Raw genomic sequence first — 19,802 nt, 5'->3', positions numbered from 1 at the left:
AAGAGTGGAGAAATGACAGCATCCAATCAGCATAGATCTGTCATTTTATACAGTGTACTTGATAAAAGCTACCTTTAATCTGGCTGGTTGCTATAGGCAACTGTTTGTCCACTTTACCACTTACCTCTCTTCCTGAGCCCCATGCTGCTGTGAATTTTTTTGCATATTTTGCCACAGTCAAACCTGTGATTTGTTCTAATGTTAGTAAAAGGTCTTCCCCTGGTGTACACGTTGTATATGAATACGCAAGTACTGAGACGCCCCCTTTCTGCAACTTTAGGTACACCAATGGCGCATCATGAAAGCTTGCACCAGCCACCATGCTAGCTACAAATTCTCAGTCAGTATGGCCTCCACTGTGAGTGATGGAGCGCCTGTGTACGCAACCACTTTCCGAAACATGCCCGCAACACGCCCACAATACAGTGCATCTTCAAATGTCTAAATAGCATGACCGCTTCCATCGGGTACAACATGCTCCGCTCCTGGACTTCCCCCTAAATTTACGAGTGCCTTCACCTGGTTTGAAAAACCTTTTGTATCAATTAAATAGTTCAACGCAGGTGCTGGCAATCATAGAATAATGTAGGGTACACGCCAGAATGATTTGGCCTCAAAACACCCAATTTAGATACAATCTCTACCGTGGGTCGTTTCACAGATCTTACCTGCAGCAGGTAGGATCTGGAAACAACAATTCAGCTGGATACAGGCTGAGATCGGATCAGTCTTGAGCGGATCGTGTGCTCAAGAAGATCGTGAGCCGTACGATTGTCTTATAATCTGCTCACGACCTGCATCGTTCTGGTGTGTACAGGCATAAGGGGTAAGTCCAGGAGGAGAGCAGTTTATATCTGATGGAAGAGGTCATATTGGAGGGTCAGAAACGCCCAATACATTGCAGGGATGACGGAACGGCATCACATGCAACCATGTTCATCCACAAACCGGGCATACAAATTGATCGATATGTCCGATATGTCATTTCAATCCAGTCAGAAACGGCTTATCGGGCCCATATCATCTCAGTGTGTCCGGCTTCACACTTGTTCAGTCTGCTCCTGATGGTCTGATGAGTCATTAGTTCTAGCTGCATTGAGAGAAGAGACCTGTACAACCCTGGTTGTAGTGTTTGGCTGGGATCTTTGTCATGTGTTGCAGCAGCAGAGGGCCTGCTCTTTGGCTGAGTTTAGCAGAATGCCCACTTCTGGGAATATTCCCAACTCTCTTCAGTGTTCTCCATTTGTAAATAATGAGCTCACTGTAGAGCAGTTGACTTCAAATCATCTGGGAACGGCCTCTACTCCTTCCAGACTGATGAACAGCAATTGTGTCTCTGAGATCAGTGCGGATGCACAAACCTGTGTTCTCCAGAGGGTTCTGCAAAATGCTCTGTCCTACAGTATACAGAGGTGGTCGTACTTCCTGATGGGTTACGGTCACTATGTGGTGAAATACATTATGGGGGTTATTGATCCAAGATATTTATCTCACTGCCGTTTGTGGGGTCGGGAAGCAATGCCATCTTCTCATGTCTGATGTGGTAACAAACTTTGGGTATGGGTAAAAACCGGACCGGACAAGACCCCAGAATGCCGGACTGAACATCAAACTCTGCATTCTGGAGCTTGTAGTGTCCGGTCCGGGGGGTGTATGTCCAGGGGGGTGGGAGGGGGGGGGGGACCACATGAGGAGACTGTAATCTCCCCTTCCCCATGTCCCTGGCGAAAGCTATCACAAGTATCCCCCCCAGACAAACCCTCCCGGACAGGACACCCCCCTACAAGCTCCGGAATGCAGAGTTTGATGTCCGGTCCGGCGTTCCGGTGTCTTGTCCAGGTCGGGTTTTTATTTAGTCCCACAAACTGTTGCACTAAAGGTTTCGTCTCCTGTAGATCATTTAGGGAATGTTGACCTTGATGGAACCGTGGGGCAGATTTATTAAGCTCAGTGAAGTGATAAAGTGTCTGGTTTTTATCACCGGCCAATCAGCTCGTAACTGTGAAGTTACAGGCTTGGTTTGAAAAATGACAGCTGGGAGCTGGTTGGTCGATGATAAAAACCAGACACTTTATCACTTCCCCCGAGCTTAATAAATCTGCCCCAGTATGTCATGTTTTCATAAAGGCAAGCTGCGAAACTGTGCATGAAAACCCCAAATGAACATGTAGCTGAGTCCTTACAAGGACAGTATATAGACGTATGGCAATACTTATATGAATAATGTCATTATTATATTCCATAGGTATGAACAGCCTCCCGCCCGGATTCTGACATTGACGCCAACCAGAAGCCAGGACGCAGATAACATGGAGCCCAATGCTTGTGAGCCAAGTGTAATACAGCCCTCCATTGGGCCGGATTGTGTCCAGAGCTATGAAAGACCACCACCGGTCCACACGGCGGCTGACTGGAAAATTATACTGCACCTGCCCGAGATAGATACGTGGATACGGGGCACAGCGGAGCGAGTGAGGGGGCTCACACAGTCCGTGCAGGAGGATCCCCAGAGCAAGCACGTGGATGTGCACCTCATGCAGCTGAAGGTGAGCGCACTGCAGGGGTGTGCCGCAACGGTTCCCGATTTACATACTGCCCTACTACCGGGGGCGCTTACTATCTGCATCCAGAAATATGTTCCTCGGCTATGTGATTCTGACAGTTCATAGCTCAGTAAGGGGCCAATTCAAACCTAAGAGTCTATAACTAGATCGCCTAGAAAATGCCTCTTCATCGCTCCGTGTGTAGGAGCCACAAGCATACCTGCCGACTTCTAAAAGACCGGAGAGGAGTGAATGGGGGCGGGATGAGGCGAAGTTTCCGGGGGCGGGGCGAGGCCGACGTCACCTAGCCCCGCCCCCACGATAAGCAGCAGCATTAATTTGCGGGTCGGTGGATGGGGGCGGTGCTAAAATGGCGCGATTCGCGTAATTTTAGCCCCGCCCCCTCCCACGGACCCGCAAAAATCTGCATTTTATACCGCGTAGGGTAGGCAAGTATGGCCATAAGCTAATAATATCCAGCATGCTGGATAAATCTAGCTGATCGCTGGGCATGGCCACAGTGTTCTCACCGACAGATCACTCAGCACATCTCCTCATGTGTAGGCCCGATAACTCTGTATAAGGCCTATCAGGTACATACCCAGGTTCCTCCATTAAGCCTGGGCCTGGGTAATTGGTAAACCCCCCTTCCCTTTGTTGGCACTGCCTGTCCATGGGTCCGATTCAAACCTGATCGCTGCTGTGTAAATTTGCAGTGGCCAGCGAACGCGTAGACGCCACCCCGCTATAGTGAAATCCTGCCTTGCAAATGAATGAGCCCGCTGTGCGAACAGATGCATACGGCGCACAAACATCGCAGCTGAGCGAAAGTGTAAAAATCCATTCGCTAGACGCTCAGCATTGAATGATTTTTCCACTGGTCCCCACTTATTGCAGACTCCGAGTAGCCAGGGACTCACTCGACAGCTGTGATAAAATCAGCCTGATTCAGGCCGGAGCTGACATCACACACACCCTCCCCTATAGCTTAGCCACACCAGCGTTATCATGAGCACCCCTCGGGTTTTGTTGGCACTCCCATGAGACAACCGGTTACCACCAATCACCTTGCGTACGGCTGTTGAAGGAAGAAAGTAGCGGGATTTCACTGCTAGCAGGCTTCTCGCACACACACTGCAGTGCGGCCCAGAAGCGTGAGCAGCATATCGCTAATCAACCGCTGTGCAAATTCGCAGAGCAGCGATCAAGTCTGAATCACATTTACAAACAAAGTCAGTGTGACACAGAAGCACATACACACGAGAGTCATATTATTTGTGGTTAGTCTGGGATGGTACAAACACTGGATGATGATTTTCGCCAGCGCTGGCTATAAGCTGATTGCTAACACCCCAATGAGGATGATGGGCGCTTGGCCATATATTACGCTTGTACAGTATGTGCCGATTTTAGAATCCTTTTCCTTTTTCCTTAAATCAAAACGGAGCTGTTTCTGCAGTTTTTGTTATTGTTCGTATATGTGTATATTGTAAGCAATACAACATGAATGTAAGTGTATGCGGCTGCCTATATCATACCCTCCAACAGTACCGATTTAGCCGGTACAGTACCGTTTTTTAACGGCCTGTACCGGCTAAAATCCACTGTACCGATTGTACCGGTTTTCTAGCTGCAGCACTTGATGTCAGGCACCTCCTCCTGCCTTCACCTCTATTTCAGCCGAGGAGGTTGCGCGGACTCTGGGAGGTGTAGTATCCAACACCTCCATATGTTCCCCCGGGAGCGTGAGGGGGATCCGCCTACAATACTACAAATCCCGAGGTGCCCCACAGGGGAACACAGCCTGCCCGCCTCCCCCTGCTCAGGGATAGGCTGCGGTGAGATGAATGTCACCTGTGGGAAGTGCATGAATCACCGTGCAGAAGAAGAGGAACGGCGCTGGGCGGGAGACTTGGGGCAGGGCAGGTATGGTGATTTTAAGAATATTTGATGACCGAGATCAGCAAGCGGCAAGCAGGGGAGCAGAGTGACATGTGCTGCTGTCCAGGAGGCTTGGCCACGCCCCTTTCATGTTGGCCACGCCCCCTTTACGTTTGTGTACCGATTGCTGACCCTCAGATGATGGAGGGTATGCTATATTAGTACTGTGTATTGCCTTTATAATCCTGTTTTTGTGCACTTTTTTGTATAAATTACGCAAATTACTCTGCTCCCCTGCTTCCACCCCACGCCCGCCCCTCAATAAACTCGTCAAAGGTGCATGTGCAAACCCAAATCGTCGGTTGGAGGACCGAACTCAGCCAGCTATGAGTGGGTCTGAATCATCCCTTTGTATCAGCCCCAAAGACAGAGAAACAAATGAAATGTACTGACCTAGATATAGCTTTAGTGACAGATACTGTAATAATAATATCGTGCTTGAGGCAATTACTTACCCCCCTAAGCAGCAACCTGTCACAGCATCATCGCACAAGACACAGGTGATTGACAGTTTTATTTTCATAAAATAAATGCAATATATAATACAAGCATAAAACGAAACAAAATAGATGTAAAAAAAAATAATTTACTAATAAAATACTTAAATATTTTCTTTGCTAAAGTTTACAAATCATGAATGTTTCATCAGGTGAGCTCAGATTGTATATTGATATCTACTAGCATATGAGGGTAGCAATCTTATTTCATTTAATTCAATAAATTGTTTATTAATATTATTATTATGCAAATTTAGCCTTACACCCCCAGGAGGTTATTCTGAGTCACTCGGAAAGGCACAATCACTCTCCAATGGACAAAGCCATGTGCACTGCAGGTGGGGATGTTTTACGCAAAACATCCATTTGGAGCTGTGCGGGGAACGAGCGAGGACAGGGCAGCTGTGCGAGCGGCACATGGCATTTAATGCACATGCAACGCTGCTAAATTCACAGCATTGCGCGTGGACCAGAATAAGCTCCTTAGTGGTTGTTATATATTTGAATAAAAATAAGTATTCACAATAATACAATATAAATAATATCTCCACATACAACATAAAACTAAAATTAATACGGCCGTTCTGTAATACTGAGTCTCCTCCAGTCTTTAACTTTAAAATCTAACAAATGAATTAATCAACAATGGAGGAGACGCGGTATTATAGAAGCACATCACAATGGGCATCTACCTGGTGTTGGAGCTCCCTCTAGAGGAGATAATCCAGTACAGCACATCTATAGCGGGGATCTGCTGATACTGCACAGTAATGATAATACTGTATAGCGGGGACCTGCTGATACTGCACAGTAATGATAATACTGTATAGCGGGGACCTGCCGATACTGCACAGTAATGATAATACTGTATAGCGGGGACCTGCTGATACTGCACAGTAATGATAATACTGTATAGTGGGGATCTGCTGATACCGCACACTAATGATAATACTGTATAGCGGGGATCTGCTGATACTGCACAGTAATGATAATACTGTATAGCGGGGACCTGCTGATACTGCACAGTAATGATAATACTGTATAGCGGGGATCTGCTGATACTGCACAGTAATGATAATACTGTATAGCGGGGATCTGCTGATACTGCACAGTAATGATAATACTGTATAGCGGGGATCTGCTGATACTGCACAGTAATGATAATACTGTATAGCGGGGATCTGCTGATACTGCACAGTAATGATAATACTGTATAGCGGGGACCTGCTGATACCGCACAGTAATGATAATACTGTATAGCGGGGACCTGCTGATACTGCACAGTAATGATAATACTGTATAGCGGGGATCTGCTGATACTGCACAGTAATGATAATACTGTATAGCGGGGATCTGCTGATACTGCACAGTAATGATAATACTGTATAGCGGGGATCTGCTGATACTGCGCAGTAATGATAATACTGTATAGCGGGGATCTGCTGATACTGCGCAGTAATGATAATACTGTATAGCGGGGACCTGCTGATACCGCACAGTAACGATAATACTGTATAGCGGGGATCTGCTGATACTGCACAGTAATGATAATACTGTATAGCGGGGACCTGCTGATACTGCACAGTAATGATAATACTGTATAGCAGGGATCTGCTGATACTGCGCAGTAATGATAATACTGTATAGCGGGGATCTGCTGATACTGCGCAGTAATGATAATACTGTATAGCGGGGATCTACTGTATAGCGGGGACCTGCTGATACTGCGCAGTAATGATAATACTGTATAGCGGGGATCTGCTGATGCTGCACAGTAATGATAATACTGTATAGCGGGGACCTGCTGATACTGCACAGTAATGATAATACTGTATAGCGGGGATATGCTGATACTGCACAGTAATGATAATACTGTACAGCGGGGATCTGCTGATACCGCACAGTAATGATAATACTGTATAGCGGGGACCTGCTGATACTGCACAGTAATGATAATACTGTACAGCGGGGACCTGCTGATACCGCACAGTAATGATAATACTGTATAGCGGGGACCTGCTGATACTGCACAGTAATGATAATACTGTATAGCGGGGATCTGCTGATACCGCACAGTAATGATAATACTGTATAGCGGGGATCTGCTGATACCGCACAGTAATGGTAATACTGTATAGCGGGGATCTGCTGATACCGCACAGTAATGATAATACTGTATAGCGGGGATCTGCTGATACTGCACAGTAATGATAATACTGTATAGCGGGGATCTGCTGATACCGCACAGTAATGATAATACTGTATAGCGGGGACCTGCTGATACTGCACAGTAATGATAATACTGTATAGCGGGGACCTGCTGATACCGCGCAGTAATGATAATACTGTATAGCGGGGACCTGCTGATACCGCGCAGTAATGATAATACTGTATAGCGGGGATCTGCTGATACCGCACAGTAATGATAATACTGTATAGCGGGGATCTGCTGATACTGCACAGTAATGATAATACTGTATAGCGGGGACCTGCTGATACCGCACAGTAATGATAATACTGTATAGCGGAGACCTGCTGATACCGCACGGTAATGATAATACTGTATAGCGGGGACCTGCTGATACCGCACGGTAATGATAATACTGTATAGCGGGGATCTGCTGATACCGCGCAGTAATGATAATACTGTATAGCGGGGATCTGCTGATACCGCACGGTAATGATAATACTGTATAGCGGGGATCTGCTGATACCGCACGGTAATGATAATACTGTATAGCGGGGACCTGCTGATACCGCACAGTAATGATAATACTGTATAGCGGGGACCTGCTGATACCGCACAGTAATGATAATACTGTATAGCGGGGACCTGCTGATACCGCGCAGTAATGATAATACTGTATAGCGGGGATCTGCTGATACCGCGCAGTAATGATAATACTGTATAGCGGGGATCTGCTGATACCGCGCAGTAATGATAATACTGTATAGCGGGGACCTGCTGATACCGCGCAGTAATGATAATACTGTATAGCGGGGATCTGCTGATACCGCGCAGTAATGATAATACTGTATAGCGGGGACCTGCTGATACCGCGCAGTAATGATAATACTGTATAGCGGGGATCTGCTGATACCGCGCAGTAATGATAATACTGTATAGCGGGGACCTGCTGATACCGCGCAGTAATGATAATACTGTATAGCGAGGACCTGCTGATACCGCGCAGTAATGATAATACTGTATAGCGGGGATCTGCTGATACCGCGCAGTAATGATAATACTGTATAGCGGGGATCTGCTGATACCGCGCAGTAATGATAATACTGTATAGCGGGGATCTGCTGATACCGCGCAGTAATGATAATACTGTATAGCGGGGATCTGCTGATACCGCGCAGTAATGATAATACTGTATAGCGGGGATCTGCTGATGCCGCGCAGTAATGATAATACTGTATAGCGGGGATCTGCTGATGCCGCGCAGTAATGATAATACTGTATAGCGGGGATCTGCTGATACCGCGCAGTAATGATAATACTGTATAGCGGGGACCTGCTGATACCGCGCAGTAATGATAATACTGTATAGCGGGGACCTGCTGATACCGCACGGTAATGATAATACTGTATAGCGGGGATCTGCTGATACCGCACGGTAATGATAATACTGTATAGCGGGGATCTGCTGATACCGCACGGTAATGATAATACTGTATAGCGGGGATCTGCTGATACCGCACGGTAATGATAATACTGTATAGCGGGGATCTGCTGATACCGCACGGTAATGATAATACTGTATAGCGGGGATCTGCTGATACCGCACGGTAATGATAATACTGTATAGCGGGGATCTGCTGATACCGCACGGTAATGATAATACTGTATAGCGGGGATCTGCTGATACCGCACGGTAATGATAATACTGTATAGCGGGGATCTGCTGATACCGCACGGTAATGATAATACTGTATAGCGGGGACCTGCTGATACTGCGCAGTGATGATAATACTGTATAGCGGGGACCTGCCGACACTGCGCAGTGATGATAATACTGTATAGCGGGGACCTGCCGATACTGCACAGTAATGATAATACTGTATAGCGGGGATCTGCTGATACCGCACAGTAATGATAATACTGTATAGCGGGGACCTGCTGATACCGCACAGTAATGATAATACTGTATAGCGGGATCTGCTGATACTGCGCAGTAATGATAATACTGTATAGCGGGGACCTGCTGATGCTGCACAGTAATGATAATACTGTATAGCGGGGATCTGCTGATACTGCACAGTAATGATAATACTGTATAGCGGGGATTTGCTAGTAATGATAATACTGTATAGCGGGGATCTGCTGTTACCGCACAGTAATGATAATACTGTATAGCGGGGATCTGCTGATACTGCACAGTAATGATAATACTGTATAGCGAGGACCTGCTGATACCGCACAGTAATGATAATACTGTATAGCGGGGACCTGCTGATACCGCACAGTAATGATAATACTGTATAGCGGGGATCTGCTGATACTGCGCAGTAATGATAATACTGTATAGCGGGGATCTGCTGATACCGCGCAGTAATGATAATACCGTATAGCGGGGACCTGCTGATACCGCGCAGTAATGATAATACTGTATAGCGGGGATCTGCTGATACCGCGCAGTAATGATAATACTGTATAGCGGGGATCTGCTGATACCGCGCAGTAATGATAATACTGTATAGCGGGGATCTGCTGATACCGCACAGTAATGATAATACTGTATAGCGGGGATCTGCTGATACTGCACAGTAATGATAATACTGTATAGCGGGGACCTGCTGATACTGCACAGTAATGATAATACTGTATAGAGGGACCTGCTGATACCGCACAGTAATGATAATACTGTATAGCGGGGATCTGCTGATACTGCACAGTAATGATAATACTGTATAGTGGGGATCTGCTGATACCGCACAGTAATGATAATACTGTATAGCGGGGACCTGCTGATACTGTACAGTAATGATAATACTGTATAGCGGGGACCTGCTGATACCGCACAGTAATGATAATACTGTATAGCGGGACCTGCTGATACTGCACGGTAATGATAATACTGTATAGCGGGGATCTGCTGATACCGCACAGTAATGATAATACTGTATAGCGGGGATCTGCTGATACTGCATGGTAATGATAATACTGTATAGCGGGGATCTGCTCATACTGCACAGTAATGATAATACTGTATAGCGGGGATCTGCTGATACCGCACAGTAATGATAATACTGTATAGCGGGGATCTGCTGATACCGCACAGTAATGATAATACTGTATAGCGGGGATCTGCTTATATTGCACAGTAATGATAATACTCTATAGCGGGGACCTGCTGATGCTGTACAGTAATGATAATACTGTATAGTGGGGATCTGCTGATACCGCACAGTAATGATAATACTGTATAGCGGGGACCTGCTGATACTGCACAGTAATGATAATACTGTATAGCGGGGATCTGCTGATGCCGCACAGTAATGATAATACTGTATAGCGGGGATCTGCTGATGCCGCACAGTAATGATAATACTGTATAGCGGGGATCTGCTGATGCCGTACAGTAATGATAATACTGTATAGCGGGGATCTGCTGATACCGCACAGTAATGGTAATACTGTATAGCGGGGATCTGCTGATACTGCACAGTAATGATAATACTGTATAGCGGGGATCTGCTGATACCGCACAGTAATGATAATACTGTATGGCGGGGACCTGCTGATACCGCACAGTAATGATAATACTGTATAGCGGGGATCTGCTGATACCGCACAGTAATGATAATACTGTATAGCGGGGATCTGCTGATACCGCACAGTAATGATAATACTGTATAGCGGGGATCTGCTGATACCGCACAGTAATGATAATACTGTATAGCGGGGACCTGCTGATGCCGCACAGTAATGATAATACTGTATAGCGGGGACCTGCTGATGCCGCACAGTAATGATAATACTGTATAGCGGGGACCTGCTGATACCGCACAGTAACGATAATACTGTATAGCGGGGACCTGCTGATACCGCACAGTAATGATAATACTGTATAGCGGGGATCTGCTGATACCGCACAGTAATGATAATACTGTATAGCGGGGACCTGCTGATACCGCACAGTAATGATAATACTGTATAGCGGGGACCTGCTGATGCCGCGCAGTAATGATAATACTGTATAGCGGGGACCTGCTGATACTGCGCAGTAATGATAATACTGTATAGCGGGGACCTGCTGATGCCGCACAGTAATGATAATACTGTATAGCGGGGACCTGCTGATACCGCACAGTAACGATAATACTGTATAGCGGGGATCTGCTGATGCCGCACAGTAACGATAATACTGTATAGCGGGGACCTGCTGATGCCGCACAGTAATGATAATACTGTATAGCAGGGACCTGCTGATACTGCACAGTAATGATAATACTGTATAGCGGGGATCTGCTAGTAATGATAATACTGTATAGCGGGGACCTGCCGATACTGCACAGTAATGATAATACTGTATAGCGGGGACCTGCTGATACTGCACAGTAATGATAATACTGTATAGCGGGGACCTGCTGATACTGCACAGTAATGATAATACTGTATAGCGGGGACCTGCTGATACTGCACAGTAATGATAATACTGTATAGCGGGGATCTGCTGATACCGCACAGTAATGATAATACTGTATAGCGGGGATCTGCTGATACTGCACAGTAATGATAATACTGTATAGCGGGGATCTGCTGATACTGCACAGTAATGATAATACTGTATAGCGGGGATCTGCTGATACTGCACAGTAATGATAATACTGTATAGCGGGGACCTGCTGATACCGCACAGTAATGATAATACTGTATAGCGGGGACCTGCTGATACTGCACAGTAATGATAATACTGTATAGCGGGGACCTGCTGATACTGCACAGTAATGATAATACTGTATAGCGGGGACCTGCTGATACTGCGCAGTAATGATAATACTGTATAGCGAGGACCTGCTGATACCGCGCAGTAATGATAATACTGTATAGCGGGGATCTGCTGATACCGCGCAGTAATGATAATACTGTATAGCGGGGATCTGCTGATACCGCGCAGTAATGATAATACTGTATAGCGGGGATCTGCTGATACCGCGCAGTAATGATAATACTGTATAGCGGGGATCTGCTGATACCGCGCAGTAATGATAATACTGTATAGCGGGGATCTGCTGATGCCGCTCAGTAATGATAATACTGTATAGCGGGGATCTGCTGATGCCGCGCAGTAATGATAATACTGTATAGCGGGGATCTGCTGATACCGCGCAGTAATGATAATACTGTATAGCGGGGACCTGCTGATACCGCGCAGTAATGATAATACTGTATAGCGGGGACCTGCTGATACTGCACGGTAATGATAATACTGTATAGCGGGGATCTGCTGATACCGCACGGTAATGATAATACTGTATAGCGGGGATCTGCTGATACCGCACGGTAATGATAATACTGTATAGCGGGGATCTGCTGATACCGCACGGTAATGATAATACTGTATAGCGGGGATCTGCTGATACCGCACGGTAATGATAATACTGTATAGCGGGGATCTGCTGATACCGCACGGTAATGATAATACTGTATAGCGGGGATCTGCTGATACCGCACGGTAATGATAATACTGTATAGCGGGGATCTGCTGATACCGCACGGTAATGATAATACTGTATAGCGGGGATCTGCTGATACCGCACGGTAATGATAATACTGTATAGCGGGGACCTGCTGATACTGCGCAGTGATGATAATACTGTATAGCGGGGACCTGCCGACACTGCGCAGTGATGATAATACTGTATAGCGGGGACCTGCCGATACTGCACAGTAATGATAATACTGTATAGCGGGGATCTGCTGATACCGCACAGTAATGATAATACTGTATAGCGGGGACCTGCTGATACCGCACAGTAATGATAATACTGTATAGCGGGATCTGCTGATACTGCGCAGTAATGATAATACTGTATAGCGGGGACCTGCTGATGCTGCACAGTAATGATAATACTGTATAGCGGGGATCTGCTGATACTGCACAGTAATGATAATACTGTATAGCGGGGATTTGCTAGTAATGATAATACTGTATAGCGGGGATCTGCTGTTACCGCACAGTAATGATAATACTGTATAGCGGGGATCTGCTGATACTGCACAGTAATGATAATACTGTATAGCGAGGACCTGCTGATACCGCACAGTAATGATAATACTGTATAGCGGGGACCTGCTGATACCGCACAGTAATGATAATACTGTATAGCGGGGATCTGCTGATACTGCGCAGTAATGATAATACTGTATAGCGGGGATCTGCTGATACCGCGCAGTAATGATAATACCGTATAGCGGGGACCTGCTGATACCGCGCAGTAATGATAATACTGTATAGCGGGGATCTGCTGATACCGCGCAGTAATGATAATACTGTATAGCGGGGATCTGCTGATACCGCGCAGTAATGATAATACTGTATAGCGGGGATCTGCTGATACCGCACAGTAATGATAATACTGTATAGCGGGGATCTGCTGATACTGCACAGTAATGATAATACTGTATAGCGGGGACCTGCTGATACTGCACAGTAATGATAATACTGTATAGAGGGACCTGCTGATACCGCACAGTAATGATAATACTGTATAGCGGGGATCTGCTGATACTGCACAGTAATGATAATACTGTATAGTGGGGATCTGCTGATACCGCACAGTAATGATAATACTGTATAGCGGGGACCTGCTGATACTGTACAGTAATGATAATACTGTATAGCGGGGACCTGCTGATACCGCACAGTAATGATAATACTGTATAGCGGGACCTGCTGATACTGCACAGTAATGATAATACTGTATAGCGGGGATCTGCTGATACCGCACAGTAATGATAATACTGTATAGCGGGGATCTGCTGATACTGCATGGTAATGATAATACTGTATAGCGGGGATCTGCTCATACTGCACAGTAATGATAATACTGTATAGCGGGGATCTGCTGATACCGCACAGTAATGATAATACTGTATAGCGGGGATCTGCTGATACCGCACAGTAATGATAATACTGTATAGCGGGGATCTGCTTATATTGCACAGTAATGATAATACTCTATAGCGGGGACCTGCTGATGCTGTACAGTAATGATAATACTGTATAGTGGGGATCTGCTGATACCGCACAGTAATGATAATACTGTATAGCGGGGACCTGCTGATACTGCACAGTAATGATAATACTGCATAGCGGGGATCTGCTGATGCCGCACAGTAATGATAATACTGTATAGCGGGGATCTGCTGATGCCGCACAGTAATGATAATACTGTATAGCGGGGATCTGCTGATGCCGTACAGTAATGATAATACTGTATAGCGGGGATCTGCTGATACCGCACAGTAATGGTAATACTGTATAGCGGGGATCTGCTGATACTGCACAGTAATGATAATACTGTATAGCGGGGATCTGCTGATACCGCACAGTAATGATAATACTGTATGGCGGGGACCTGCTGATACCGCACAGTAATGATAATACTGTATAGCGGGGATCTGCTGATACCGCACAGTAATGATAATACTGTATAGCGGGGATCTGCTGATACCGCACAGTAATGATAATACTGTATAGCGGGGATCTGCTGATACCGCACAGTAATGATAATACTGTATAGCGGGGACCTGCTGATGCCGCACAGTAATGATAATACTGTATAGCGGGGACCTGCTGATGCCGCACAGTAATGATAATACTGTATAGCGGGGACCTGCTGATACCGCACAGTAACGATAATACTGTATAGCGGGGACCTGCTGATACCGCACAGTAATGATAATACTGTATAGCGGGGATCTGCTGATACCGCACAGTAATGATAATACTGTATAGCGGGGACCTGCTGATACCGCACAGTAATGATAATACTGTATAGCGGGGACCTGCTGATGCCGCGCAGTAATGATAATACTGTATAGCGGGGACCTGCTGATACTGCGCAGTAATGATAATACTGTATAGCGGGGACCTGCTGATGCCGCACAGTAATGATAATACTGTATAGCGGGGACCTGCTGATACCGCACAGTAACGATAATACTGTATAGCGGGGATCTGCTGATGCCGCACAGTAACGATAATACTGTATAGCGGGGACCTGCTGATGCCGCACAGTAATGATAATACTGTATAGCAGGGACCTGCTGATACTGCACAGTAATGATAATACTGTATAGCGGGGATCTGCTAGTAATGATAATACTGTATAGCGGGGACCTGCCGATACTGCACAGTAATGATAATACTGTATAGCGGGGACCTGCTGATACTGCACAGTAATGATAATACTGTATAGCGGGGACCTGCTGATGCCGCACAGTAATGATAATACTGTATAGCGGGGACCTGCTGATGCCGCACAGTAATGATAATACTGTATAGCGGGGACCTGCTGATACCGCACAGTAACGATAATACTGTATAGCGGGGACCTGCTGATACCGCACAGTAATGATAATACTGTATAGCGGGGATCTGCTGATACCGCACAGTAATGATAATACTGTATAGCGGGGACCTGCTGATACCGCACAGTAATGATAATACTGTATAGCGGGGACCTGCTGATGCCGCGCAGTAATGATAATACTGTATAGCGGGGACCTGCTGATACTGCGCAGTAATGATAATACTGTATAGCGGGGACCTGCTGATGCCGCACAGTAATGATAATACTGTATAGCGGGGACCTGCTGATACCGCACAGTAACGATAATACTGTATAGCGGGGATCTGCTGATGCCGCACAGTAACGATAATACTGTATAGCGGGGACCTGCTGATGCCGCACAGTAATGATAATACTGTATAGCAGGGACCTGCTGATACTGCACAGTAATGATAATACTGTATAGCGGGGATCTGCTAGTAATGATAATACTGTATAGCGGGGACCTGCCGATACTGCACAGTAATGATAATACTGTATAGCGGGGACCTGCTGATACTGCACAGTAATGATAATACTGTATAGCGGGGACCTGCTGATACTGCACAGTAATGATAATACTGTATAGCGGGGACCTGCTGATACTGCACAGTAATGATAATACTGTATAGCGGGGATCTGCTGATACCGCACAGTAATGATAATACTGTATAGCGGGGATCTGCTGATACTGCACAGTAATGATAATACTGTATAGCGGGGATCTGCTGATACTGCACAGTAATGATAATACTGTATAGCGGGGATCTGCTGATACTGCACAGTAATGATAATACTGTATAGCGGGGACCTGCTGATACCGCACAGTAATGATAATACTGTATAGCGGGGACCTGCTGATACTGCACAGTAATGATAATACTGTATAGCGGGGACCTGCTGATACTGCACAGTAATGATAATACTGTATAGCGGGGACCTGCTGATACTGCGCAGTAATGATAATACTGTATAGCGGGGATCTGCTGATACTGCGCAGTAATGATAATACTGTATAGCGGGGATCTGCTGATACTGCACAGTAATGATAATACTGTATAGCGGGGATCTGCTGATACTGCACAGTAATGATAATACTCTATAGCGGGGACCTGCTGATACCGCACAGTAATGATAATACTGTATAGCGGGGATCTGCTGATACCGCACAGTAATGATAATACTGTATAGCGGGGACCTGCTAATACCGTACAGTAATGATAATACTGTATAGCGGGGACCTGCTGATACTGCACAGTAATGATAATACTGTATAGCGGGGACCTGCTGATACTGCACAGTAATGATAATACTGTATAGCGGGGATCTGCTGATACTGCACAGTAATGACAATACTGTATAGCGGGGATCTGCTGATACCGCACACTAATGATAATACTGTATAGCGGGGATCTGCTGATACTGCACAGTAATGATAATACTGTATAGCGGGGACCTGCTGATACTGCACAGTAATGATAATACTGTATAGCGGGGACCTGCTGATACTGCACAGTAATGATAATACTGTATAGCGGGGATCTGCTGATACTGCACAGTAATGATAATACAGTGGATATCGGTGACCTGCTGATACTGCACAGTAGATAGCGGAATAAATAAAGTACAATAGAGTATCCTATAGTAAACGTATCTATGAGGATATGAGTATCACTAATAAAATAACAAATCCACTTTGCTGCACAACAAACTGTCTTTTTTATGGTTATTTGGAAAATCAGCTACAGTACTATGCTCTGAGGATAAGGAATGATGGACATCTCTGTGGTAACAGGGCCTAGCACTTAACCCACGGATAAATGTATACAGTGGATAGACCTTACCTATGTAGACCATAAGCTTGTGTCCACCTTTTGGCAGTGTCATACTAAGGTATTTCGAACTTTTTCCGGTGTCAACCTAGTGACTGTCAACCTAGACATTGTCTATCACATACTTGCCTACTTTCGAAAACTAGTTTCAGGGAGAGTATAGTTGGTAGCAGAATTTTGCACAGTGCCCTAATGAGGGGGGGTGTCATGCTCCACCCAAAGGGCGTGTCTAGTTTCATATATGGAGATATTGTGAAAAGAGATTGTGAAAATGGCACCTAGAAGCGTGGGTGTGCACTGCTACATCTGAGAGGAATCTTTTAGAATGACTTATATCCAAATGTAGATGAGCCCCAAAGCAGTTAGTAAGAGCTACTATACTTCCTAAAGTGCTGGGAAATGGTGCTGATGATTCAATGTAAATGTATCTATCTCTCATTCCTTTTTCCCAAAAATGTAACAGTGTAATGTGGGCTATGTGGCATGAGGGAGATTGCTAGACTAATGAGGGAGAGAGGGAGATTGCTGCTATGTCAGGGAGTCTCCTGCAGAATGCAGAAGGGGAGATAACTATGATGTAACAGTGTAGTGTGGACTAGGGGACATGAGGGAGATTGCTAGACTAATGAGGGAGAGAGGGAGATTGCTGCTATGTCAGGGAGTCTCCTGCAGAATGCAGGAGGGGAGGTAACTATGGTGTAACAGTGTAATGTGAGCTAGGTGACATGAGGGAGATTGCTGGACTAATGAGGGAGAGAGGGAGATTGCTGCTATGTCAGGGAGTCTCCTGCAGAATGCAGGAGGGGAGGTAACTATGATGTAACTGTGTAATGTGGGATAGGTGACATGAGGGAGATTGCTAGACTAACGAGGGAGAGAGGGAGATTGCTGCTATTTCAGGGAGTCTCCTGCAAAATGCAGGAGGGGAGGCAACTATGATGTAACAGTGTAATGTGGGCTAGGTGACATGAGGGAGATTGCTAGACTAATGAGGGAGAGATGGAGATTGCTGCTATGTCAGGGTGTATCCTGCAGAATGCAGGGGGGGGGGGGAGGTAACTATGGTGTAACAGTGTAATGTGAGCTAGGTGACATGAGGGAGATTGCTAGACTAATGAGGGAGAGATGGAGATTGCTGCTATGTCAGGGAGTCTCCTGTAGAATGCAGGAGGGGAGGTAACTATGATGTAACAGTGTATTGTGGGCTAGGTGACATGAGGGAGATTGCTAGACTAATGAGGGAGAGAGGGAGATTGCTGCTCTATCAGGGAGTCTCCTGCAGAATGCAGGAGGGGAGGTAACTATGATGTAACAGTGTAATGTGGGCTAGGTGACATGAGGGAGATTGCTAGACCTTTTCTACCTGTCGACATAATGCGTGTCCACCATTTTGTGTCGACAAACACTGTTGAACATAACATTGTTTACACTTTGAGCCCCACTCATTGCTGTGACAGGGAATCTTTAATATTGAGAGCTGGCTGCAATTAATAATAGATATGCTCCTTGGACAGATCCCCTCAGCTGTACCATGGTGGAGAGTCGCTGTATAGGTGGCGTTACCCTTATCTGCCGACAATGTGTTACCCTCAAGCACGTTGTATCTTTCCTGCAATGTGTCAGGGATGTGTGTCAGCCTCCTGCACTGCTGGGGGTGAAAGGGTCTCTCCCATTTTCTGTCACATTCCCCATGTGAGAAATCAGCTCCTAAAATAGCTTTTAGGAGGGGCATTGAGCGACTGGCCTCAGAGGACATGGCTCAGAGAAGGGTCCTTCCAGACGCTGGAAAGGCCCTAAATCTTGGGTTTGACTGACAGACCAGGTGTGGGGACATAATTCGGCTGCAGGTAGGGAATGCTCGCATTGTTTATTCAAAGCATTTGATACATGTGCCCTCTTTGATACCGAAATGCTGATGTTTGAATTGTGTGACGCGAGGTCCGTCTTGCATTTACACTGAGGTGGGCTCATGTGGGAGTGAGCAGGGCTAATGGCCCCCATACACGGTGCATTTTGCCTGTGAAATACGCACTCCCGCGCACATCACTTCGCAAATGTATAAACAGCATGTACAGCGCGTGCGTCTTTCTAGATCGCATTGCGCGCTGTTGTAGCACATCGCATGCATTTTGAATGAGATACGATCTAGTACAAAACGCATGGAGCACATCTCACCGCGTGCGGGCACCTGAGCAGCTATTTCTGTGCAGCCCCCAACTTACAAGGAGATATAAAGTGTTTGTGTGTAAATCCTCAGACGGGGCCACCCATAGAAACAGCTCTGTGTGTTATAGCTGCAAAATAGGGCGACAGCTGAAAGGGTTGTGGCAGCTGTCCTCTCGTGTCATGGATCTGGGGACACGCACAGGCACAGTCGGGGGCTGCCCAGTGCCATGCTCCTTTATACAGAGCTTACAGCTAAT

The 19,802-nt window shown here is 46.1% G+C and overlaps 1 protein-coding gene across 1 annotated transcript in view; it reads left to right on the top strand.

The window, feature by feature from the left end:
* Positions 1-19,802, top strand: part of AKAP6 (A-kinase anchoring protein 6) — a 203,886-nt gene that overhangs the window by 47,458 nt on the left and 136,626 nt on the right. Inside the window, exon 2 of the mRNA XM_083167534.1 lies at positions 2,246-2,546. Coding sequence (XP_083023660.1) covers positions 2,310-2,546 — 237 coding nt within the window. The 5' untranslated portion in view covers positions 2,246-2,309. The remainder of the gene's footprint in view (positions 1-2,245; positions 2,547-19,802) is intronic.

The sequence above is a fragment of the Crinia signifera genome, chromosome 12 (genome assembly GCF_055691185.1).
Source record: "Crinia signifera chromosome 12, ASM5569118v1, whole genome shotgun sequence".
NCBI lineage: Eukaryota > Metazoa > Chordata > Amphibia > Anura > Myobatrachidae > Crinia > Crinia signifera.
The sequence above is the reverse complement of the archived record's forward strand: the minus strand, read 5'-3'. Positions and strand labels throughout refer to the sequence as shown.